The 19,193-nt window shown below is 36.8% G+C and overlaps 1 protein-coding gene across 1 annotated transcript in view; it reads left to right on the top strand.

Moving 5' to 3' along the window:
- Positions 1-797: 797 nt before the first annotated feature.
- Positions 798-19,193, top strand: part of ush2a (Usher syndrome 2A (autosomal recessive, mild)) — a 191,137-nt gene continuing 172,741 nt past the window's right edge. Inside the window, exons 1-5 of the mRNA XM_024295925.2 lie at positions 798-1,349; positions 1,866-2,505; positions 2,858-3,072; positions 3,468-3,665; positions 10,759-10,927. Coding sequence (XP_024151693.1) covers positions 2,026-2,505; positions 2,858-3,072; positions 3,468-3,665; positions 10,759-10,927 — 1,062 coding nt within the window. The 5' untranslated portion in view covers positions 798-1,349; positions 1,866-2,025. The remainder of the gene's footprint in view (positions 1,350-1,865; positions 2,506-2,857; positions 3,073-3,467; positions 3,666-10,758; positions 10,928-19,193) is intronic.

Raw genomic sequence — 19,193 nt, 5'->3', positions numbered from 1 at the left:
TTTGGTTAATTTATTAAATGCTCACTTTATGTCACCAAACCAGGACTCCTACATATTGGGTCCACCACCCCTCACTTCCTGACAAGTGATGGGAGTGGGATGGCAGCTCAGGGGCAGAAATCAGGGGTCCCCAAACTACGGCCCACGGGGCCTGACTTTTTTTCTTTTTTCCTTTTCAATCTGACCATTCAATCGAGACCTGCATAGAATGGGACTTTTTATTCCACTTTTCTGCGGTCTGTCCTCCTATCTTGTTATATGTGGCTTTCTGGGAAACTTTGAATATTTGAGTTTAGACACATCCTGTGATTTTTACACTTTTGTTAGCCAACAAACTGACCCCGCCCCCCATGAGAGAAGAAAACAATTATGTGGCCCTCATGAATAAGTTTGGGGACCCCTGGTCTAGGTCACTGCTACAAGATTTTTCATATTGCATTTTTTCCATCTGCTCCTGATTCACAATGATTTGAAACAGAAATACTCAAACACGGTTTACATGTTTTAGACATATTTTCCATTATTAGATAAATGGCACGAGAATGGAGTGGACATTTGAATTGATTAATATGCTTTAAATAAAAAAGTGATTCGCCAAAGCAATGCAGCCTTTTTTTTCCTTTTGCAAACTACTGAAACCCAAATAATTCTGAGATAAAATACTTCTTGGAGTACTTTTTAAAAATGAAAAGTGACAAATTTAACTGAATAGTTTTAACTCGTTATCAATAACTTCTGCTCTTTTATTTAGTAGGCTTTCATGCGTGTATTTAGGTTTTATTACTGAATATTGAGACAAATGAGATTAAAAACTGGAATCTTGCGCGCGTGCCACAGACACTCAGGGTTGGCGCGTGCCATAATCCCCTTTGCGAGGCGTGAGCTGTTTTTGACAACACTGAAGAGTTTTGAACCAGCAGAATCTCCCGTGCTGTCTCGCTCCCACACAGGAGTCCTCTCAAGTTTCTGTGTCGGGCTCGGTAACGGAGCGTCGCCGTTACTTTCCGCCCCGGATCCCGCCGCGCTGCTGCTGCTGCCTGTCGGCCATATGGCGGCTCCCAGTAATCTTCTTAGCGCAGCGTTTTCTGAATGAGAGACGCCGAAGACAAACGTGCTGCTTTGTTGAAGTCAGAGATATTTCTTTTGGCTGTCAGACTCTAGAAGGGGAAGCCGCGTTTGGACCCGGATTGTTGTTTTTCTTTTGTTTGTTTTTGTTGACAGGTGCTGTCAGGAGAGGAGAGGGAGAAAGTGCGCGCCTGCTCTGCTCTCCTCATGCCAGAGCAACAAGTGTAATGTTAGTCGACGCTGCACTTGTGATGGGGACAGAGCTTTGTGCGGGGACTCCACAGGTAAATATCCACATCTCAGGATCTCTCCATATCTGCATAGATTTGTTAATTTGCGCGTAAAATAGAATTCCATCCGTCGTTAGATGCAGTGGAGCCTATTTTCTTTTTCTTCCAGCCTGAACCATGTAATATAAGACTGGAGATAAGTGCATGTCTGGCCCTCTTTTTTGTGCTCCAAAAATGTGAAATTGAAGCTACATAGTATTGTAATGATGAGAGCTTTGGTCTAAGCCTCAATTTCCAACAAACTTATGTGAGAACCCGTTTAGTTGGATAAAAACCTGCAGGCCAGATGCCAGAGGAAAAAGGGCATGTTTAATTCAATGGAAAATGAAGAAAAGGGGGAAAAGCAATGTGGCAATATCAGGTGAGCTGTGCCTCCATCAAGCTGTACATGATAGTGTGGGCTTTGGCTTGGGAATAGCCTGCATGGCATTTCACTTCCCTCAGATTTGTCTCATGTTGGATTTTGGTCTGACCACCTCTCTCTTTCCTTCTCTCTTTTCCCTTCTCTAGATTGTGAAATCCTACCTATCATGCGAAGGCTTTGGCCGCGGCTGGTGTGTGTATGTGTGTGAGGCACACAGGCGGTGTAACAGAGAGCCAAGCTTGGGAGCTTCACCCTAGGGGCGGTGGCCTGTAAAAAGTGGCCCTGTAACCCTGGAGCCATGGAACCATGACCGTCATCACTTATTCAAATGGTGTTGGAAAGCTCCAAAACAAAGTTCCCGAGCATCCCTCTTCCTGGCAGCATGTTCCACGAGGATCCGGCATGCTGAGTCCAGAGGTTCCACAATGTTGTGGAGGCAGAAGGTGTGCAGAGACGAAGAAGGAAGAGAGAAGCATGCAAAATGTCAAAGGAAGGTGGCAAAAATCAAGTAAAGGAGTCAACTTCCCTAAAGATCTAAAAGGAGGAGAAGTAAAAAGAGAAAGCATGAATGAGATGGAAGTTTCCAGGATGTTTTTAAAGTCAGAAGAAAGAAGAATGAGAGGCAGGAAGCTCTGGGACGCGTCTCCTGTCCTCCCACCACTAAGAAACCTGACTGAATCAAACACAGGGATGCAGATCTGCTTCGTTGGTCTGAACTGGCATCAGTTCCTCGTCTGGTGGTGTCTGCTCTTTCTCAGCCTCTGCACTCCGCTTGCGTCATCACAGGTAAGAGCCACTTTCAGGAATAATGTCAGCTCTGTGAAGGAGTGATACTATATCTACCCCAACTCTTAATGAGTCAAATAATGCTGTAATAGTAGAGGCAGAGGTGTAACAAATGACGTGAACAATGAGAGTGCAGCTTTTTCATCAAGTCACTGGTTGTTGGTAGATATCGGTGAATTTTTTCATATTGGACCGATACAGATAAACCCAAATTATGCCAATACCGATACATAGCCCATGCTTCCTATTAGCATGCATGTTATTTAATTTAAATGTTGTAGTATACAATATAATACAATACAAATACGATACTGAAATCCAAAGACGTAACTACAGTTCTGAATCTTTTTAGGGCCATTTTCCTCGTATGGAGAACATAGCTGCTTTCAAACCTGTATCAACGCTTCCGCCTCGACTCACGTGTGGCGTCCCAGAGCAGACCAGCTACTGCCAGTCACCTCTGTCACAGGCCGAGCTGCTAACCTGTTTTCAAGCCTTCTGTGTTCAAGAGTGCCCCTACAGATCCTCCACACCCCCATATGCTCCGCTGCTGCTGGCTCCACACAGGTACGTAGGTACAGATGTAGGAACATCTGACTTTCAGGTTTTGCTTCCATGTAAAGTAACAGTCAGATGATGAGACTCAGGTTTCAGCTCAAATCTATGAGTTTCTATTTCTATTTTCAGCTTTATTCATGTCTTTCTGTGTTTCATTATGTTGGGTGTCTGGAAGATTGAGGGTATTTGTGTATTTTATAATAAAAGGTTCTGTTGGGAGGGTTGAGGGGATTCTGTGTTTAAAATGTTCCTTTTTTAAATGTTTTACTCTTCTAAAGCATTACTGTTTGAAATGTGCTTTATAAATAAGGTAGTTGCTGCGATAAGTGACTAACAAATGTAAAAGTTTTCTGAAAAAAGGCATTTTCTTAAATGTATTTTATCTGGTCTTACATATTTTCCAGAGGTGCCTGTGTAACTGAAGACACTGGAGACCCACAGCGGCCGACTCAGACAGAGACTGGAGGCCCTGAGAGTTCTGGAAGTGTGCTGTTTCAGTCACACCGGGAAGGATGTCTGATCTCTCCTCCTTCACAGGCACTGGGAGCTCTAGGTTCACTAACCCTAGCAGTCTGGATAAAACCAAGCTCTTCAGGGGAGATGTGAGTTTTACATTTGATTTTTTTTTTTACGATGTGTCTTATCGTGCACCTGTATATAATCCTGTTCAAAAGGCAGTAGACAGATTATTGGATCATATAGGATATAACCATTTCAAATGAAATTCATTCTAAGTTTAAACATGCTTCTCATTTCTTGATTGAACACACCAGCTCATGAATTATTCATACATGTGTTTGCGAGGCCATGACAGTAGTAGGGCTTTCACACCAAATGTCACATGCCATTTGCTCTCCTCCAGGTTCAGTGTAGAGTTGCTGAGATGAGATTAGTGGATAGAGGAATCGCTTCTGTCTACAGGTGTAGAGCTCTGTGTGTCAACTCTATAACAACAAATATGTCATTGAACAGAGCAAAGTGATCTGTTGACAAATATTGAAAAAAAGATGATGGGATGTCATGAAGATTTGAGGAAGAAGTTGGAGTGTTTATTGTAATAGCTTAAACTGCTTTTCGCACAATTAGATACAACATAATACATTGTTTTTCATTTAGGCTTGTAGTTTTTGCCTCCTTTCTGTTGACAAGTCATATGTTGAAACTTTCAAAGTCAGATTTGCTACATGATCAACACAATTCAGTGTTACAATGCAAGAAAATAGTAAATTTCAGAGTGCAGCTGATTCATAAAAAGTGAAAAAAATGTAATTTACAAAAAAAGTACATGAGATTCATATTATCATCTTTTTAATATTGTTACTATATTTTTAACTTATTTTTTTATTGTTTTTTTATTATTATTTTTTAAATTCTCTAATGAACAGAATAAAATTGGATTAAGAGCTGATGAAAAAAATATAAATTTGATAAAAAAAAATACTTCTCATGTTGGAGTTTAACTTTAGTTTATTTAGAATATTGCTTAGACCTACCACTATGATTAAAACTTTATTGTACAATTCACATTTCTAGTTCACTAAGTATATATACCAGTCAAATGTTAAACTATGGACACACTAGAGATGTGACACACATTCAAAAATGTGTTTGATGTGTATTCTTGATTGTGAATTTTTCAATAGGTGTTTACACTGGTCAAATGGGGAGGGGCTTCTTCTTCTTCTTTTTCTTTTTTTCACTGTTTACCAGTGCACCTACAGTTGGAAGAGACTTGGTGTGGTCCAAATCTTGCCAATCTTGCTCTAGGTCTAGGATTTTAATTTCACAGCTCATATCGGATATATTAAAGACTCTGTGTCATATTTTTCCACAATTATGAATTTCTCCTTCATGATCAATGTTCAAATGTTGACACTTCAGTGAATTGAAGTGGTTGGGATCCATATGTCACCACCAGATCCGAGTCACTGATTAGTCAAAGTTTAACCTGGTTTAACTTTCAATGCACGTTTTGTCTGTAGAGCCAAAAAACGGTTGTATAAAGTTGGGTAGCTGATGCGTTCACACAGACTTTTCATCAAAAGTGTCTACTTGAACATGCGTTGCCAAGCCCGGTGTGAACGTAGCTTAACACATAGATCTGAGGAGAGGCTATAATAGTATCTTCACACATAATCCTCTGCTTTTTCTAAGCTTCTGCATCTTCTACTTGTATTAGTCAACAACAACAACACAGGTAAACTTTTAAATGATGATACAGCAGATAAGCATAGACATGATTCATCACTATTTCAGACCAAACAACTACCAGAGATACTACTTTTTCCTTAAACCAGCAGATCCAGTAAACCACCAAATCTCCCCAAAGTATTATAAAAGCACACTAAAGCCTTTCTATTACCTTATTTCAAAGTTTGGACATTTTGGAATCTTCTGCCAAAAGTTTGATGCTTTTCCACAGAATTGGAAGGCAACATGATGAGATTATTTAGTAAAAATGCTGTTTGGGTAAATAAGAATTTTTCTACAACCGAACAAAATTGCACGTTATAGTCAATAATAAACACATAATTTGACCTTTATTTTGTGCAAAAATTGTAGATGTTCTTGTGAATTAATTTAATGTACGAATCCAACATTCAGTTTTGTTGATCTGAGATGAATAAGTATATTTATTTTTTATATTTTTGTAACAGTTTGGTGCCTTTTTTTTCCTTTTCAGTAAAGAACAGAAGTTGTGGGTCTGGACGGAATTTCTGTTGCATTAAAACATATTTTAGGGGTGTAAAAGTAAATCATAAACAATCTCTCTTGAATCTCTTAAACTGATTATTAAAACTGGGATTTTCATCGGAACAAACACAAACATGTTAATATGTACATTTTTTAAATTTCTGATATGATTTTAGCTTTGAAATACTGTCTGATATGATACTCTGAGTTGTATTTGTTGACATGAAAGTGAAAACTGTGATGCTGGGGTAAAATCGAGCGTGTCAGGTGTGGTCAGATCAGTATCTCCATCAGGAAACGACTGACTGTCATGTGTTTCTTACACACGCTGTGTGTTAGAGAAAGGCAGGAGGCTGCTGGTCTCTTCAACGGAAAGCTGGTGGGGTGCAGTTACCCACATTCAGATCACCTTTCAATCACACACGCACACACCAAAACAGATCAGTTGACTTTCCTCCTCACATGCTATCTTTTACTCCTCAAGGCAATACTCAAAATGAATCACTTTGTCATAAAAATGAATTGAAGCAGAGTATTTCAGAATGTTAATGACTTTCTTTTCATGTTTTTCTCCTAAAAGTTTGAACTTTATACATTTTTCATGAAGAGTGAAAAATGCTGCTGCATGATAAGGTTTTTAAATAAGAATTATACAGGCCTTAGCAGAGTTCAATATCTTTGTGTGGACATCCAGCTGGGTTCTAAGTAAATAGTCATACTTTTGTAGAGCTTGTCCAAATCAAATTATAGATTAAACACCTAGACATAGATGCAACAATGTCAAATAGAAGCTTTAAGATAAAGTTACATACAATCTGTAAGTAACTTTTCTGTGATCATAAAGCTGCTCACTAATCAAGGGAAAAGGGGTCAAACAGATCAGGATTTAATTATTTTGTATAAAAGTTCAGCAATTAACAACATAGTTAAAATAGCTAACTTTTCAAATTCAGAACAAAAACATATTTTCAGTCTGAAGTACAATAAATTGCCTATTAACAACAATAAATAAAATCATTTTTATTTATAGAGCACCTTTCCTGCTACAGAACACCTCAAAGTGCTTTACATAAATGATACTAGTAAAAAATAGGAATCATACTAAAAAAAACACAACACACATTTTAGAAAAGCAAACAGTCCTTAAAAAGCTAACTTTTGATTTATTTCTTTAAAACCTGTTCTGTGGATGAGCGAATCCCACAGTGCTGAAATGTTTTAAAGGTTTTAGTTCTGACTTTGATAGATTCTGTTTTCCTGACTTTGTTCACTCTTAAAATCCCTCTTTTTATCATCTTTTTATCTTTAGTAAAATCGTTTCCAGTGGTCTTTTAATTATATAATTAAATTTTTAGCCAGAATCGTTTTCTCCGATATAGTTTCTGCAGAACAGCAGATACTCCAAAACCTGTCACGGCAGGAGTTCCTTAGAAATTCCCCTCTGAGTTGTTTGTGGAACTGTTAGTGTGGAGTAATCATGGCTTTATTTCCCATCATCCCTTTGTTTACATGCTCTCCCGCTAGCTTACAGCCCCTCACAACCCTAACCTGACATAACAGGTGCAACAAAGATAGTGAGCAATATTGGAACTATCCAGCAGGACAGTTTTGAGCCAGATGTCAGCTCAGACGAGGAAAATAAAGACGTGCATGGATCCATTTGTCTGCAAGTAGATCAGTATGGAGTGGAGCGGGCAGCTTGTGGCCTGTCGATTGTAGCACCTACATCACTGCTACAGGATTTTTCCAACGGCATTGTTTAGTTTGCTCCTCCTAGTCTTTAACATCTGGTTGTGGATCTAATTTTGATATTTGTTAGCCAGAGATATATTGTATTACAGATTTTAATCACAGATTTTTAGGTGAAAAGGTGAAAATTAGGTGAAAAGTGACCAGACAGATCAAATCTCTTCAGATTTCACATTGAGCTTTTGGTTTATAGAGTTGTCGGTCTGGGAATCCGGGGGACCAACAAGTCTGGTTGTCTTGGCCTGCCGAACATGACACCTGTATGGCTGAATGCGCCTCAATAGAAGTCATATCTCCCCCCTCACTCACTCTCCCCAGCTTTCTTTTTCTCTCCGTCCGTGCCTATTTTTCTTTTGTTGTACGGACGATCATGGCTGCCATCAAAGAAGCCAGATGAAAGGAGGTCTCTGTCCTCACCTCTGTCCATCTCTCGTCACCCCACTTTCTTTGTCTCTTCCCCTCCCTGTGATTTCACAGCCTTCTTCTGAACAATAAACAGAGTGGGCCACCTGTTTTTACCAGACCATGCCTCTGTCTCCACAAGATCATTATGAAGTTAGTTTTTTGCTGTTTGAAAATTCTCAATTGAGTCTAAATTATTCTTTTAAAGTAGAACTGTGCTTTTTGTGTAAAGATTTTCACTTAAAATCAGCGTTAGGGACACTTATAGCACTTTCAGCAACTTAAATTACAACTTAGTAATGTAATCTTTACAAGCAATAAGATTTCTTGGCCTTAACAGATGACAAAGAACCACAAAAAATCTTTGTCGAAGTCATAGTTGAACACTTTCAGCTTCATTGCAAAGTATCAAGGAATCAAGTTGCTTAAGGAAGCAACTCAAAAGTAATACAGAAGTCATTTTAACCCATTAAAATTCTGAAACCATAAGGTAAGAGACTACTATACTTTTAAATAATAAGCAAAGATGGGACCACGTCATTGTTTTGCAAGTCACAAGTACGTCTCAAGTCTTTGTCCTCAAGTCCTGAATCAAAAGTAGACAAGTCTGCAGGAACTGGCTCTAAGTTTGATTTACAGATCTTTTGGCTTGGCCATTACAATTTGATTGGTTGGATTATGAAAACAACTTTTACCTAATTTTGATTGAATGTTGTGCCAAAGATACACACACAGATGCTCACAGACTTTTTGATCTTTAGATTTTATGGAAAATAGCAAGTCTTTCTGAGTCAGAGGGCTGAAGTCCGAGTCACGTCATGAGTTAAAGTCCAAGTCTAAAGTCTGCAAATTCATGACTCTAGTCTGACTCAAGTCCAAGTCATTTTATTTTACACCTCTGATAATAGTGCATAATGCATTAGTTTGTAAGTAGGTTGTACAACACTGCTGAATTTATTATTTTTTTTTAGGTATTTAGACATTTTTCTCAAATTTATTTGATTATTTTTTAGTAAGTAAAGTTGTAGACACATCTCATGAACTCTAATTTTTTTTCCTGTTATCTGAGGAATATTTTGGATTTGGGAGGAAGTTTGTTCTAGAAATATTGCTCTACCTTTGGGGTTTTAACACTTTTTGGTTTAGTAAATAAAGATACTGCTCAGGTAACAGATTAGCTAGTCTGTTGAACAAACATCTCCCTATTGTAAAAGCATTCCCAGTGCTCTTTTAATTATGAGTATGCTGTTTTTAGCCAAAATCAATTTGTTTTCTCTGACATAGCTTCTGCAGAATGGCAGGAGTTCATTAGAAACTTGTCTCTGAGTTGTGGCAGAGGAAGCCTGTCCCCATTTGTCTTCCCACTTTTCCACTAGCTTACACCCCCTTTAAAACAGGATTTTCATTGGAGTAGATCTTAAAAGGATCTTTAATAAAAATTGATCTCCAACATTTCAGTGGTTACTGTATTTTAATCAACACATGCATATTTTTAATTAAAATTATTACCAACTGCTAACTCCTTTATGCAAACTTAACAGTACAACATAGTAATTCAATGAATAAAATGCCTCTTTTTGTGGTTGATTTCTAATAATATTATCTTTGCTGAACTTTCAAAAATAATTAAAATTGCAACACATAAAATCTAATAAAAAAAACACATAAGTTTTGACCTCATCGCTTTTTTTTTCTTTCCATGTTGATAGACAGTTGTGCATTTTCAGACATATTGCACATTTGAATGTTCCTCCTACACATGCACCTACACTTCCTCTTGATTTATTGGTTAAGCTGCTTTGGGTTCATAAAAGCTGGGATTTCCCATTAAATGTCAGTGATTATGGTTAATGTGACACGTGCCGGGTTTGTGTCACTGCACACAGTGTAACAAGTGAGCCGTCACAGTCGTGTAAAATATTGATGCGGTATGTGAAAATGTCAAAAAGATATTGATTCATAAGCTGATGAAAACCAAGAACTAAACAGTAATGTTTGCAGTTTGCTGTATTAACCCTGTAAAGCCCATAAAATCAAAGAATTGACTAGATTAGTTTTTTTGACAACCTTTTAATATTGTTTTTTTAGTGCAAAATTATTATTTGTATTAGATTAACATAATCATTTTTGATAAAATTGGTGATTTGTTTTTTGTTCACAACAATGTTAGCTTAAGATGTAAAGATATGAGTATACACATTTTTAACATGGTGAAACTGTGTTATAAATGATTAAGTATTGACAAATTTAGCATTTTTTCAATAAAACAAATAGTCATTTTAAAAAAGCGAGTAGTTTTCATTGTAAAATTTTGAAAATTAGCAAAACTTTTGCTGCCAAATTTGATCTACACATTTCAATATGGTTTACCTATATTATAAGGAACAATTTAGCAACAAATTTAGCATTTTTTCAATACAGCAAGTCGCCAAGTAAGAAAGGGAATAGCAATAATTGAGTTACAGTCACCATAACATTTTCTAAATTAGCTCAAGTTTTGTGTTTTGGAGCCTTTTTTTTAGATTTAATGGGAGCCGCCATTTTAAAATTAGCAGGAAAAGCCTTTCTACTGCCTCTAGTGGTATGATGATGAACTACAGGACAGAAAGAATGGACTAAAATATATACAATGGGTTTTTAAGGAAAGTTTGGATCATGCTAATGAAATTTAAGTCTCAGAAATGCGTGTTTCAAATATGATACAAATGTTATATAGGATTAAGCGTAATTTTTAGTGCTGGTAAAACTTGCTGATAATCTGAAGATTTGTCTTTTGATGAATTATTTGTAATCTAGTCATGCTGAGCGACTGGTTTCTTGGTTTTACATGTTTATCTTTGGTGCTCACAGGATGCTGTTGGAGAAAAGTTCAGCCACTCGCCTGTCGTTTTCTGTGGCGGTGTCTGAGGACGCTGTCATGCTGCAGTACGGCCAGTCCAGCAGTCCAAAGACTTCTTCAGTGAGCTTCAGAACAGAGGGCAGGCTGCAACTGGAGACATGGACACATCTTACTCTGCAGGTAAGAATTCCTAAATGTTGGAAGAAATGATTTTTTGATAAAGACAGGATTAATGTTTTAAGCGGAAGTGTAATTTCTCAGAACACATTACAAAGAAATACTGCTGTGTGACCATTCTTGCCTTCTCTACAAACCCATATCCTCCAATCACTCTTCTAGAATATCATCACTCATTCAAAAAGGTTCAGCTGACTTGACTTGAAAGTGATGTTATGTTTGGGTGACCAGAGCTACAGTCTCTTAGCAGCAGATTTGACTTTCTGTTTATTGAAAGCAAAATCTGTCTTTTTGTAGACTGTAGCTAAAAAGAAAGTGTGTGCCGAGCTGCTACTTGTTTGCATCAAGTGTGCTCTCAGCTGCGGTGTAGAGAGCAAAGGAAACGAGATACAAGTGAGCTGAGATGAGATGGAGAACAACATGTCTTCTGTTGCTGTGGCAATGAGACATGAGAGCTGCTGCTTCAGTTGTCAAGTTGCTGATCAAGAGGCGTGTAGACTGTTTGGTTTGGCTCACTGTGCCTTTAAAACTTTTTTTTCCTTCTATTTAAACAGCAGATCTTCACTTTCCCTGATTGCTGCATATTTAGTTTGCAGTCAAAGGTCTATTTTTTTAACTGAATACTGCTTCCCTTTTTCAGTCCCATCAAATGCCTCTGAAGGAAGTAAATAAATTGTCTTAAAACGTCAAACTTCAAAACTTCTCTTAATCAAAAATTTTTCTTAGTATTTGGTTTGAGATATGTATATTTTTTTTAGTTAAAGTGTACAAATAAATTATTTGGAAACATTTGTAAACATCCTGAGATTTTTTTTTTAAATAGTATAGCAAGTAAAATTTAATGCAGAGCAATGTCAGTCTCTGTTACTAAATGGCAGTCGTTCTTTATTTTATTTTTCTTACTACTGTTCTTCTGGTGATCATTCAAAAAAAAAAGTCTTTCTTTTTTAACATTGGATGCTTAATACTATGCAGAATTCTTGAAAGCATAAGGCTCTTCTTTCAATTTAAATTACTTTTTTGGGGATTACAGATGAAAATACTAATAGTTAATGCTTCTGAAATAGTTACATATAACTTATGTTATTTTAGAATCCATAGTGGAATGAAAATTGTGAGGGATGTGTTTCTTTTTCTACATGAGTGGACCTCACAAGTCATCAGAAATCAGTTGTACAAAGATGTCATTGACAAAAAGGCTTTTCATCAGCTCAGATGGCTTTAAAATGGCAGCTAGTGAAGCAGAGAGCTTGTGGCACAAATGAATCTGTGTGTGTGTGAGTCTGGGTTTTGGTCGGTTCAGGGGTGTCATTTTACAGATTGCTCCACTTCACCATCGTTTTTTTGTTTCTTATGACGATGATGGAGTGATACAAATCATTCTCCACAGAGATAAAAACATCATCATCACCATCATCACTGCCCTCAGTAACAGTTCTTGAAGATATTTTAAATGCAGTTTTCATGAACAAAAATATATGTGCATATAATGTACTAGTATAACTAAATTTCTGTTGTGCATTTTTTGAAGTCTACACATTTTCTGTTACTCAATTAAGCTCTTTATCTTTTTCCTCTCTTTCTGGCTGTCTTTAAGTTTTGATGCTGTTTGCAAACACTTATGTTAAAATCAAAGTTCTAAAGCAAAATGTCTAACTTGATAAATATTTGAGATCAACTAATATGTGCCAATTTAAATTTAAGGAGTTTTCCAGACTAATACTGTACAGTCATGGCCAAAAGTTTTGAGAATGACACAAATATTACATGTCCACAAGGTCTCTTCCTTCATGATTTTTAGGTGTTTGCAAGATGTTTCTATGGTATAATGACATATAATTAGAAGCATTTCACAAGTATCAAAAGCTTTTATAGGAATTATGTTAGCTGGTCCTTTTGTGGCAGAGCTGAAATTCAGTGGAAATGTGGTTTCAGTGATAAAGTTTATTTTCAAGGCAAATAGGGACTATGCAAATAATTGCAGTTGAGTGGATCCCTCCACACAACATTCTGGAGTATACATAAATTTCCATGAAACTGCAGATTTTGGAAAAATTAATAGTTGTGTCCTTCTCAAAACTTCTGGCCATGACTGTATGTTGCTAACTATAGATGTTCATCTTCTTCTGATGACACAGTTCAAAGATGGACAGAATGTTTAAAGGTTTTGCTATCAACATTGACATGTGCATGTACAGTACATTTTTGTGCACATATAATAAAACAAGTGTTTTATGCTGGAATAGATTTGAGGCTTTTCTAAAACCCGTGTTTGTTGAGTCAGTCTGTTCATTACTGAGCTGATGTGATCTTTTTTGACCATTCGAAAGGATAAAATAATGGTTGTTGACACTCAAAAAGCATTCGCATACTCCTGTTCTAATGCATTCATAAGATCTTAACTGCTTGCCCTGTTGCACATACCAAACGCACAAAAACTCACTCACTTTTCAGCTGTAATTTGTAGCAGTCTGTCAGCCACGATACAGATATTACCCTATGAAGGAGCAGGATAATTTAAAGCCTTTCCTACACAAATGCTTACATGGCTCCCACATACACACACGGCAGTCATCTGTCGGTTTGTACAGATCAAAACACCAAAAAGGACAATCAAAAGGAATATGGGTTTCCAAATGCCAGGAGCAATTCATACAAACACTCCCCCACATGCACACGTGGTGCTGGGAGCAAGGTGCTGCGGGGATGCTGGTGCTCCCAGGGTAGTTGTCCTATCTGATTATGGTAACAATGTAGAAAACAGCAGAAGAAAATGTAGCCTGGGGGAGGAGGGACTGACAGAGGAGGAGAGATGGAGTAGGTGAGGGAGGGGGCTTTGTGTAGTTAAGTCATAGACATGCAGTCAGCCTCTTTATTTTCTTTAAATGTCTCAAATTCTCCTCCATGTTTGTGAATGCTACGATTGTTAATGATATTAGAGCAGGGGTCTGCAACCTGAGGCTCCGGAGCCACATGGGGCTCTTTATCACTCTATTGTGTCTCTTTGGCTTTAAGTAACAAAGATAACAATTTGAATACATATTAAATTACTTAGTTAAGTTAAGTACATATAGTAATCTACGCTGCACAATAGTGTCTAGTTGTTGTAAGAATCAAATAAGATGTTTGACTTGGTTTTCTTGCATTTTTAATTCATGTAAAATTCCTGCAGCAGGAGGATCTCATTTGACACTTTATTTTGAAAGGAACTTGTATGTGCTGCTTTCAAAAGTAAGTACATTAAATTGTTATTATAGAAAGTATAAAAATGTGATAACTCAAGTAAAAATTCAGTAAAAATTGTAAAAATTACATGGATAGCTTTATGGCCACATAAATATATCAAAAATGTGTAAATATGTAGAATGGGAAGAAAAACTTCCCACAAAATAAAATTGAAGATGGCTAAAATAAAACAGTGGGGCAATGAGGCTTTTTGTTTCAGTTAGTCTCTGTTTAAGGCACGACTGCCCCCTAAAGAGCATTTTTTTTGTCTATGCGACGCAAAAGCAAACAAGACCAGATGAAGGCATACATTTATTTGGGGATTCCCTGCACCTTAAGATTTTAAACCAGGTTTACTGGACTATCCTAGCTCCCGTTTCAAAGAGCATTCATATAGTATTATAAATGTTGTATTGGTTTGTACACAATATGGTGTTAAAATCATGCTGGTACATATGTTTGTTATAATTCTCCTTAAGAAGTATGTATCTTTCAGCCGGGGGTGATGAAAAATAAAACAAAAAACAATTACGGTAAATGTCCAGGACTAACTCTGCCTTGATGCCAAACCTAAATTTTGTTTAAATTGTTTAGGTTGTTACATTATCTCACTTTTTTGTACTACAACTATAAATGACACCCCTGTGGTTTGTTTTCTTAGAAAATGTTTTAGCTATCTAGCTTTCTCATCCACCCACCAAGCTAAATAAACCACGTGATCCAAAGGTTGTGCTGCTATGAGTTAATCTAAAATAATTAAATAAAATATGTTTGTCATTTTGTAGCTATTTACTAAAACCAATCATTTAAAGTAACCTCACCAGCCAACAGGACATTTTTGGCATATGTGGAGTTGTGCTTTGTGCAGCTTTACGACAGTGAGGCAAGGTTGTTATGTAGGGATGAAGAGGACATCTCTATGGAAACCCTCGGCCTACTGGCTCCAGAGGCAAGAGGGCATGAAACTGGCATCAGAACAGTTAAAAAAGAAGGAAAAAGGCATTTTTATGAGTGCACCAGTCTGTCCAGCATAACCGTGCAATTGAACCAGGAGCTAAATAAGTGAATCTATTACATTTAAAGCAACATCATAGTAAAAAGCTGGTTTTACATCTAGTGGTCTACAGTGAATGGTCAGATAGCAGCAGCATCCAGGTGTTTCATCTGTTGCCTGGTTATCACAGCTGCAGTTCACATGTGCTCTCTTTTGTTTGTTCTCATGCCTTTTTTTGCTTTTTCTACTAAAACAAAAAAACTCCAACAGGCTAACGTTCTATATTAGAAGGTTATAGTCTTGTTAAGTGTGTTGCCCTTCTCTTTTTTCTTTTGTATCTTTTTTTTAGTTTTTTTAGATCATTTCCTCTTCTATATTCCTCACTACCTCATCTATCTCTCACTCTCTCCCCCTTTCACTGTCTTCCCCCTCCACCTTCTTTGTCCTTCCCTCTTTCCCTCTCATTTTCCTGGCACAAGCTATCCCTCTCTCCCTCCCCATATCCCTGGGACAATTTTCTTTTCTTAAACAAACTGTCATAGCGAGTGTTAAATTATAGGCCTTACATGGGGTGAGCGCGGCAATGCAAAGGCACGGGGCCCTGGGCTAGTATAAAACATGGATAGTATGCTCTGAGAGGTAATTGTATCTTTTAGCACTGAGATGAGTAGAACAAATGTGTCTCCTCCTCATGGTCTGTCTCTCTGTTCCCTTCTCCTCCTCTTCCTATCTCTTTACACACTGCAGTTGTGCTAATATGATAGAGAGAATATTGGCTGTACATCAGAGCTGCTAACATGTCATGGTGGGTGAGGGCAAGTATACGGGGGGAAAGGGGACAGAGGGTGAGGGAGGCTTGGAGTGTGAAGAACTGGTGCGATAACAGGAGTAAAAGAAAAATTGAAGGTAAAGTGACAATGTGCCAGGAGATGCTAACGTGGCAAACTGTTAACTTATGAAGTCAATATACAGTTTTTGATTTCACTCCTTCCTCGGCTGTGTTTTAAAGACATCCAGTTACCACAAAAAGTTCTTTAACCCTTTGAATTGCTCCTCTGAGAACTTAGTTACCCATCATTTGGCCAAACACCTTCAGAAAACTTGGAAGTTTGTCAATAAAGTGCCACAAATCAAAGCTACATTCACACCGTCCAGAGCAATTTCCGTTTAAGCGACCACTCTCAATTAAAATCTATATAAACACAAGTTTCTCGTTCAAAACTCTTGTTCATGCGTCGGTATTCAAGTTTTTAAGTCAGATTTTGGGCTCTAAGTACGAAAAAATGTGTTTAACTTTGACCAATCAGGGACTTGGATTTGTTAGTGGGGTATGAATGGCATCCCTTTCATTTATGGAAGTGCCAACTCTTTAAAAATTAAACTCTGCAATTTTTTGTCCTACTTTTATTTACTCACTGTATGACTTTTTTGTTTCTACACCTGGCATTTTGTTATTTTATTTATTTATTTTTTTTTTTTCATACTGTTTGTGTAGATGTACAATGTATATTAATCTCTATTTTGCACAGTTCTATGTACTGAAATAGACATTTACAATAAAGTTTATTTAAAAAAAACTGTTTAAAAATTGATCATGAAGAAGAAATTAATAATTGTAGTTTGTACCCGGTCAGAATTATATGACACTCTTTTATATATTGGAATAGAGCTTTGAAGAAAAAAGCCTGGATAAAAATTTGCACCACTTCAACATTTCACACTAAGCCTCTTCCAAATGTAGATACCTGTGTTTGTATGGGGCAGCTACAGTCCAGTGTGAACACCACATGCTAAAAGTGTGTTCTTGAACGCTCATCACACGACTAGTGTATATGTAGGATAAGACGGGTCTAGATGACACAACGGCTTTAATGTGACTTCCTACTGTCAGGTGAGACGTCTAACTGCTCCCCACAGCATATTAACTTCTTACAAGGTAAATAATAAAAATGCATCTTTGACACAACTGTGGTTTTAAACTTTTCCCTTTTTTCTGCTTTTCTTCTGTTCTGTAACTACAAAGCTAGCTTGGAAGAAACACTGTATACCACACTGTGTAGTGAGCCATGACTTGGCTAAAGCGTGAAAATTGAGGAGAGCTTCAGTCAAAATGCCAGTCTACAGATCACTAAAAGCTTTCCACTCAAGGCTTTTCGGGGCTTTTAGAGAGGCTTATAGAGCTCTGTTGCCAGTTGGTAAATTCTGCTCAATGAAAGAGTTTGAGACTCCCCACAATCATCCAAATAAACCGTACAAACAAAGCAACACAACAGACGACAAAAAGCTTTTGGTGATGAAGTGAAGCAATAGTATATGATGAAAGAGAAAACTATCAGTAGTATTTTTTGTTGTTGTTGTGGCCTCCCAGAAGGATGCAGAATAATAATAATAATTATAATAATAATATAAGAGTAATAATATTTTCCTTTTGGGATCAACACCAGAAACAAAGACAGAAATAGTAAAATGGTAGATTTTAGAGAGAACGAAAGAAAAAGCGACATTTTGTTTTTTCTCACTGTAGATTCAAGAATTTGGCTTTATTAAAAAAAGCAATGCTTCAATACAATTCTCTTGGAATAAAGTTTTATATTTGTACATTAAATTATTTTCTAATAGGGTGCATTTACTGTAAATGATTTTGTCTATTTCTAAATTTATAATTTTATCTTTATATTTTTTGGATCTTGCTAAAGTGAAGTAATTTCGGCTAATATTTTCTGAACTTTTCAACTTTTAATGTTGGATTCATTTTTGCCTGTTTTTGCATTAGTGAGCGAGCTTTCACAACATCAGGTCTTTACTGCAAAATCAAATTAAAGTAAGACGTTTCTCCGTATGGTCATCTCAAACAAGATAAAATCCCTTAAAGATGACAAAAGATGGCCTTTACTGAGAAGAGTGCAGCAGGAACTACGGAAGTTCAACATTTTGTTATTTACTGTGAGTTTTGCAAGAGCCCGTTCCTCACACCAATGTTTCTAGCTTTGAAGCTGGGTTAGCAGAAAAAAAAAATACACAAGTGTGTGTTTGTGTCTTGGTGGATTAGATTTGGGAGTTCTGTGCTTGTTGAGAATTGTTGACTTTATAGAAACAGATCTGTGTAGTAGATACAAAGCTCAGCGTTCTCCTTGTCTGATTCTAGCTGCACTAAACAAACCTTTAGTGAATGAACTCACAACAAAACTGTTGCACCTTTACAGCCTCAGTCACAGATCCCAAAATACCTGCAAGAAAAGAGAGTTTATAATATCTAGTTTGGTGCTGTTCTTCCTTTACATATTTAAATACATGTTAAAACTCCACAGCTTCTTTGGTTGGAGCTTGTTTAGATGCTTCCAGTTATAAAAGAAAAGAAAAATGCAAAAAAAAAAAGCAAATTCCAGAAATTAATTTGACATGTTAAAAAATGAAACATGATAAGAAACCAGAAAAGGTAGATACTATGGGACATCACTGATTGGATGATGATATTTGTTCATCATTTCAGCTGAAGCGACACTGGGTATGCTCCGTTTTAATGGTAAAATTTTAATTAGCATGCTGACATTGAAAATGCATTAACAAAAAACTTTATCATCCAATCAGCAATGTATATTAGTACCTACCTTTTCCAGTTTCTTGCTGTGTTAGAAATATTTTACATTTCTGAAAATAATTTCTGTTTTCCAACATTTCTATTTAAATTTTTCTTCATTTTTTAGAATTTCTAAAATCTAATGGTGTTTTCTTCATGAATTGTTTTGCTTTTTTTATTGCTGTTGTGATTTTTGTACTTTTGCATCGAGTTATTTGTTGGTGTGATTCACACTTCCACCTTACATTTCAATAGTGGAACCAAGAAACTCAATTACTGAAAAAAGCCAGCTAGTGGTATGCTGAACTTCTGTTTTAAGTGATCTGAGATACTCTTTCCTAAAATAAAAAAAATAAAAATGTTTTCATAATTTCCACAGAAATGATCTTCATTCTCTGACAGCGTTTGCTCACAAAATCAGTATCTTAATGGGTTTTTGTTAAGAGGAAGGAAAACGGATTGAAAGAGTTTCA

Source organism: Oryzias melastigma, linkage group LG3 (assembly GCF_002922805.2).
Source record: "Oryzias melastigma strain HK-1 linkage group LG3, ASM292280v2, whole genome shotgun sequence".
Lineage (NCBI taxonomy): Eukaryota > Metazoa > Chordata > Actinopteri > Beloniformes > Adrianichthyidae > Oryzias > Oryzias melastigma.
This window is presented reverse-complemented; position numbering and strand designations above follow the sequence as displayed.